The sequence below is a fragment of the Orycteropus afer genome, unplaced genomic scaffold (assembly GCF_000298275.1).
Source record: "Orycteropus afer afer isolate SDZICR_OR568_19922 unplaced genomic scaffold, OryAfe1.0 scaffold00009, whole genome shotgun sequence".
Classification (NCBI taxonomy): domain Eukaryota; kingdom Metazoa; phylum Chordata; class Mammalia; order Tubulidentata; family Orycteropodidae; genus Orycteropus; species Orycteropus afer.
Window position 1 is genome coordinate 19,608,238 of NW_006921596.1, and position 7,167 is coordinate 19,615,404.

Here is a 7,167-nt window from a genome sequence, read left to right on the forward strand (position 1 = left end):
TGAGCATTTCTTCATATGTTTGTTGGCCGCTTGAATATCCTCCTTGGTGAAGAAGTGTCTATTCATGTCTTCTGCCCATTTTTTAATTGGATTGTTTGTCTTTTGAACAACTACATTTCTAATTTCTCTTGAAAACTGGAGGATCATCCAATTAAAAAATGAGCAGAGGACATGAACAGACACTTCACCAAAGAAGACATTTCAGGCAGCTAAGAAATGCATGAAGACATGTTCATGATGAGTGAAAAACGCTCTGCTTGTGATCATTAGCCATGAGAGAGATGAAAAAACAAAAACAGCAATGTGATATCATCTCACTGCAGCACTAACAGCAAAGTTCAAAGAACAGGAAACAACAAATGCTGATCAGCTGTCCACAGAAGGTGTGGACAGACTGGAAGGAACACTGCTGGTGGGACTGGAAAATGGTGCAACCCCTACAGAAACCACTGTATGGTGTTTCTCTAAAAGACTGGAAACAGAAATGCCATATGATCCAGCAATCCCACTACTAGGAATATATCCTAGAGAAATAAGAGGCATGACACAAACAGATATAGGCACATCCATGTCCATCACAGCACTATTCACAATAGCAAAACGATGGAAACAACCTAAACGCCCATCAATGGCAGAATGGATAACCGAACTGTGGTACATACATACAATAGAATATGACAGGTTAAAGGACAATGATGAAACAGCTCATAACATGGATGAACCTAGAGGCCATTATGCTGAGTGAAATTAATCAATCTCAAAAGAATTATATGAGACCATTATTGTATAAAAACAAGAAAAGGGTTTTACAAAAAAGAAAAGTTCTTTGATGATTACCAAGGGTGGGTGGGGGAAGGGAGGTTAAACCACAAACTAGAGGGTAGACAAGTATTAACTTGGGTGAAAGCAAAAGAAAAAAAAAATGTTAATGTGTATGTTAAGAATAAAACACGACCTCTCTGAGAAACAGGATTGCAGTTGCTGTGTTTTGTTGCAGAGCAGTGAAGCAAGCCTAGGCATATCTTTCTCATTTTTCAATTAAAAAATAGAATTTCATATTAAAATGATGACCTTAATGATGAACAAAAACCGAAACATTGTAGAATCTGGCCTGCCCTGGGCAGGGCCTCCTGCAGGGGCCCCCCTGTGGCAGGCCACATGCTCCCCAGTTTGCTGTGGACAGAGATACCCGCCTGCCTCTCAACCTCCCCATCACCTGCCTCAACCTCCCCAGCCTGCCTGCCACCCTCACTGGCCAGGCAGCCACTCCCCTCCACCAGCTCTAGGAAGTCAGAGCCTACTGCCAACCATGAGGCAACCCAGGCACGCTGTGCTCGCACAGTGGCCCAGGTCCTGCCTCAGGGCTCCACACAGAGCCCACCTCCATGAAGCCCATCTGTGAGCCACTCATCCACACCTCCTCCATTCTCAGAAGGTGACTGCCACCAGGATCTCCCAGTAATCACAGGTAGGATGTGCTCCTCATTTTATGGATAAGGAAATTGAGGTCCAGAATAAGCAAGAGGTACGTCCAAGGTCATACATTGACAGAGTAGACTCTGAACCTAAGACCCTCAGCTCTGGGGACATTCCTCCTATACTACACATACCACAGAGAAGGCTCAGGGACTCCCAAAACAGTGCTCAGTGATGGAGACTCACCCAGTATCTTGGGAACCGGAGGCCTCACTGGGTCCATCTACAGGGTCAGAAAATTAAGATGGTCAGCAACAGGAAGCCTGCCAGAACCCCCAGTCAGCCTGAAAGGCAGCAGGAGCCCAGTGCAAACCCAAGTTCAAAGCCAGGGTCAAACACATGGGAAAGTCTGGCTCCCTTGGACATCCCAGGGTCCAGGTCCATCCCAACATCACCTTCATCCCCCAACCCAGAAAAGCCAGCCTGCCTCCTGGCCTTACCTGGGCTCCCAGAGCTGCAGTGACCAAGGATCTGTGCTCCAGCCTACCAGGGACGGACAGACAGACAGACATGGGCCAAGAGCAGGATCTCAAGCTCAGGCTGTGCTGGGTCCCATGGGCCCCTTCCCCATCTCACCCCTGCTCAGCTCCCAGCCCCCAGTACCTGAGCAGGGTCCTCCAAGCCAGCAGTGGTGTTCTGGGCTACTCCACTGCTGAAGACGGGCTGTGGGACCACCTTCTCCACGCCCTTCCTGAGCCAGGTCAGCACCCAGCCGCTGGGACCACTGTGGACAGAGACACCCGCCTGCCTCAACCTCCCCACCACCTCCCCGGTCCAAGTCCACAGCATCCATTAAGACTCCCTCCACTGTGACACCTCAGGCATATCACCTTCCCCCAGACCTTTATGTTCCTCTCTGGTAAATGGGGGCATCACCCCATAAGGTGCTTGGTGCTATTCAAGCCCCCCTGCTCAGGGCATGGCACAGAACAGCTGAGTTCTCTGTAATCCTGCCACCCCGTTCACTGTCCAGGGGCACCCTGCCTGGCGCTCCACACATAGCCTGTGCTCCAGGAGGGCTGAGGGTCTCCTGTGGAGCATTTCCCTCGTGGATGAGCCCATTAGCCTTAACTGAGGGTCACAGATGCGGCCAGTCTCACCCTAAGATGTGCTCGGTTTTGACACACACCCCGGTCCGAAATGTTTGAACCAGCTGCGAGATGTTGCATAAAAACCCGGCTTTCTGGCACATTAGGAAAATCAGAACCTACATTTCACACAAGCCCTGAGAAGCTTCTGGAAGCCTAGGAGATACCCACCCTCTGCCTGGAGCCCCCACTAGCCAACTTCCAGCCTTTGGCTAGGAATAACCACAGAACTGAGGGCAGTGCTCCTCCCCCCACCCACGTGGATCCTACCTGTTTACTTCTGGAACCACAGCGACCTGCGCCTTGAGAGATGTGGGCGGGCTGGGGGCAGCTTCCTGGGTCTCTGGAAAAGAACCCCTTGTACCCTTGGTCTGGGGCCTCAGAGAGAGCCCATTTCTACCCTGCTGGGGAGGTAAGTCAGGGGAGAAGAGGAGAATGCCAAGTTCCAGTTCAATTCAGCCCCAGAAGCCCACCCTCAGCTTCTCTGAGCGCCAACGTTTTTATCTGTGAAATGGACCTGCCAGCCTCATGAGCTGCTGGGAGGCTCTGAGGGGAGAACACAGCCCCCTGCCCCACCAGCCTGGCTTCCAGCACTCACCCTCAAGGTTTGGGTCACCTGAGGCCACTTCCTCCAGCTCAGATGGCTCCTGGGGTGGCTGGAGGTTCAAACAGGACCACATAAGCCCTCAGGAAGACTTCACTCACTCACGAGGGGCCTCTCCCTCCCCAAAGGACCACACAACTCTATTCTCACAGTCCAAAACCAAACCAAACCAAACTAACTGCCGTTGAGTCTGATCCGACTCATAGTGACCCCTCCTTGGGTTTCCGAGGCGGTATCACTACAGGAAGTAGATTGCTCAACCTTCCTTCCGAGGAGTGGCTGGTGGGTTTGAACCGCCAGCCTCTGGTTAGCAGTCAAATGCCTTAGGCACTAGGCCACCAGAGTTAGTCGTCTCTAAATCTTGGTGCCCTCAACTTCAACCTGGAACACTCCTTTCCTCCCAGCCCCGAAGTCCCTCCTCCAGGACTGAGGCCCTCCTCTCCTCCAGGGTAGCCTCTTAGCCTCTCACACCTATCACATTTCCTGGGAACTTTAGCAGTCTTCTGGAAGGAGGGAGGAACAGTTACAGAGAGTTAGGAAGCCTTGGGGCAAGCTGAGAGGAAGAGAGAGCCAGGGTTCTCCCTTGCCTTGTAGACCAAACCCTCCAGTCCCCTCTAGTAGCCAAGAGGAGTTCAGCCTCTCACCCTGCCCCTCCCTGCCTCTGCAGTCACACCTCCTGCCACTAGGTGCACATATGTATGCACATGCATGAATACACACTCACATACATGTGCACATGCAGACAAACACACACAAGCATGGGCATACTCACTCTCACACACATGAACATATATGCACATATATGTACAGTCACAAAAATAAGTGCACAAACACATGCGCACATGTATTGCACACATGTACACACATCTCAACACATATACATGTGCACACATGTGCATAGACACAGGCACAACTAGATATGCTCACACCCATGCATTTATATGCACTGTCACATATACATGTGCATATGCACATACAAACACGTGTACACGTGCACAGATACAAACTATGTGGGTGTACATACATGCAGAGACATGTAAGTATCCATACACAGATGCATTACAGACCCATGAACATGTAAGTACACAGAGATACATGTGAATACATTCAAAGACTGAAACATGCATATGCACACACTTATGCACACTGGCACACTACACACAGAATGAAACCACAGACACATGTATGTGCACATACTTGTAAATATATGTGTGTACACATGCATGAGCTTATACACATATACATGTGCATATGTGTAAGCCTGCACACCTAATCCATATACATATGCACACCTATGCATACAGACATACCACCAAGGATACGAGGCACACACGTGTGCACATGCAAACACATAAAAATGCCCACTTGAGCAGCTCACTGCTTCCTAAACACAGAGTACACTACCCTAACAATGACCTTTCTTGGCCAGGATGTCCCACCCCCTCCATCTCCTCCAGTTAAAATTCTGCCCAGACTTCAGTGTCTAGGAAGCACTTCCTCTCCAGTGTCCAATCTCCAAACATAAGATTGTTCTCTCCCTCCTCAGAGCATTCCTTGTTCTCAGTCTTACATGCCCATTTAACCTTCCCAAGAGCATACTGTTGAGGCCATCACATCCCCTCACCACTCTCTGTCTCCTGGTGCAATGAGCTGGGTGGGCACCTGCCTGCTGACTCCTAGAGGCAACGCCTTATTTACCTTAATACCTCCAGCACTGAGCACAGGGTCTGGTGTCAATTAGGAACTAAACCGAAAATCTGTAACTGAGCTGCTGGATTAGTTGTGATCAGGCTCCCGAATGAATGAGACACAGAACTGGCAAGTTTTGATGCATTTGAAGGAAAGTTCTAAAGCAATGCTGCTCAAAACATGGGCCATGGACCAGTGCCAGTCTTCAAACTGTTACTGATCCACAATCTGTACGCCATTTGAGCCAGAGTATAAATCAATGCACTGCTTCTTTTACCGATAAAGACTTGCTACAAAATAAACATCAAAGGAACCAAGCAGGTTGCTTAGTTACATTCACAGATCTAAATTCAGGCGGAAACTCCTAATCTTATCATAGACTGCTAACAAACAATTGATGAACGGGCTACACTGAGTAGCACTGTTCTAGACTCTAGAGGTCAGCAAACCATGGCCTGCAGTCAAATCCGGCACAATAAAGTTTTATTAGAACACTCCCATGCTCATTCATTTACATATTTTCTATGGCTGCTTTCACTCTCCAATGACAGAGTTGAGTAATTAACAGAGACAGTAGGGTTCATTGTTGTTGTTGTTGTTGTTGTTATGTGCCGTCGAGTCAGACCTGACTCATAGCGACCCCTCCTTGGGTTTCCGAGGCAGTATCACTACGGAAGTAGGATTGCCCAACCTTCCTTCCGAGGAGTGGCTAGTGGGTTTGAACCGCCAGCCGTCTGGTTAGCAGTCAAGTGCCTTAGCCACTATGCTACCAGAGCTCCCAGTAGGGTTCATAGTATGACCTAAATTATTTGTCTGGATTTCTACCAAAAAAAATCTAGTCTTAGCAAGTTCTATCCACTATCTGGGCCTGTTTTCTCATTCATACAAGGGCACTGCACCAGGAGACCTCCATGTTTCATTCCGGCCCCAACTTTCTCTGTTGTGGAAGGTCCACGGGGGCAGGTGGCTCAGGCTAAGATGTCCCTGAGCAGCAAAGCCAGCCTCCACATGTGCTTCTCACCAAGGGCTCATCCTCAAGCCCAGCCTCCTCGGGCGCTGCTTCAGGCTCCGGCTCCCGTTCTGGGTCCGGCTCCGGTTCCGGGTCCAGCTCCGGCTCCGCTTCAGGCTCCGGCTCCGGTTCTGGTTCTGGCTCCGGCTCCAGCTCCGGCTCCGGCTCCGGCTCTGGCTCCACCCCTGCCTCCTCCTCCTCCTCCATCTTGGTCTTCTGAGGGGTCCCCGGAGGCTGAGGCAGTACCTTCTGGACCCAGCCCAACATTCTGCTACCTATAATGGACAGAGTCCTTAGGCGTCCAGAGTGCCCACAGCTGCCCCCACCATTTGTGGGCCACTTTTGTGGGTTCTACATTTCCCCTTTCTCTCATCATCTTTAAATTTTTGTACTTACTATACCTCCAGGTTTACAGAAATAGTCCAGCTCATATGTATAAAGAGGTTGGTTTCAGAAGTGTTATAGCAAAAAATTAAAACATTCCCAAATGCCCATGAGTAGGAGACTGCCAAATGGAAAGGCTCTAAATGTTCATCTGTAAGAGGGGCGTGCATTAAATAGATCTCAGTCCATTCATATAATGGAATATTATGGAGCTGTTAACAAGAATGAAGCAAATCTATTGAACTAAAATGGGAAGATGTACATGCTCTGGAATCGAGTCATGAGCAAATCAGCTAAACACTCTGTGCCTCAGTTTGCTTGTCTATAAAATGGGGGTATTAATACTACCTACCTATTATGGGATGATGGGGAGGATAAAATGAAATGATAAGCACAACATACTCAGAACAGTGACTGGTGCCCACTGAGGGCTTAAGACATGGCAATCATGTGGTATCACACTAAAACACTAATTGTGGAATATCATGTGTGGGGTCATTATGAGTTGGATCTGACTCAATGGCAGTAAGGTTGGGGTTTTTGGGTTTTTTTTTTTTGGTATGTGCAGCCTAACATCATTATAAATAAATATACTATGAGTAGTATATGGATGAATAAGTTGTTTTGTTTAATATACGAAAATAAGCCTATTTCCATGATTTCCAAATTTTTAAGATAAAATGTCAATCACAGCTCCTTTTCATGGTTCACGATTGTATTTCAGTCTTAGCGTTTCTGGTATCATTTATCCTCAGGGAATTGTGAGCCTCTGTCCATTATGGCCTGGCCCAGGGGCCACTGTGCAGGTCATTTTCCCAAACCCTGGAAGGGCCCTTCTGAGGCCATGCCCAGCACAGGTGGCCCCATTCCTTCGCTATCCATGGCAGCCAAAGAGTTGGCCCCTCTTCTACCAGAAA

The 7,167-nt window shown here is 48.7% G+C and overlaps 1 protein-coding gene across 1 annotated transcript in view; it reads right to left on the bottom strand.

Annotated features, from left to right (window-relative positions):
* LOC122150543 (cyclic nucleotide-gated cation channel beta-1-like) overlaps nucleotides 1-6,133 on the bottom strand; it is a 19,879-nt gene extending 13,746 nt beyond the window's left edge. Inside the window, exons 1-7 of the mRNA XM_042781751.1 lie at nucleotides 6,056-6,133; nucleotides 5,879-5,947; nucleotides 3,163-3,220; nucleotides 2,835-2,907; nucleotides 2,080-2,200; nucleotides 1,917-1,959; nucleotides 1,663-1,699 (exon numbers count right to left, since the gene is read on the bottom strand). Of these exons, the coding sequence (XP_042637685.1) occupies nucleotides 1,663-1,699; nucleotides 1,917-1,959; nucleotides 2,080-2,200; nucleotides 2,835-2,907; nucleotides 3,163-3,220; nucleotides 5,879-5,947; nucleotides 6,056-6,133 (479 nt within the window). The remainder of the gene's footprint in view (nucleotides 1-1,662; nucleotides 1,700-1,916; nucleotides 1,960-2,079; nucleotides 2,201-2,834; nucleotides 2,908-3,162; nucleotides 3,221-5,878; nucleotides 5,948-6,055) is intronic.
* Nucleotides 6,134-7,167: the final 1,034 nt, after the last annotated feature.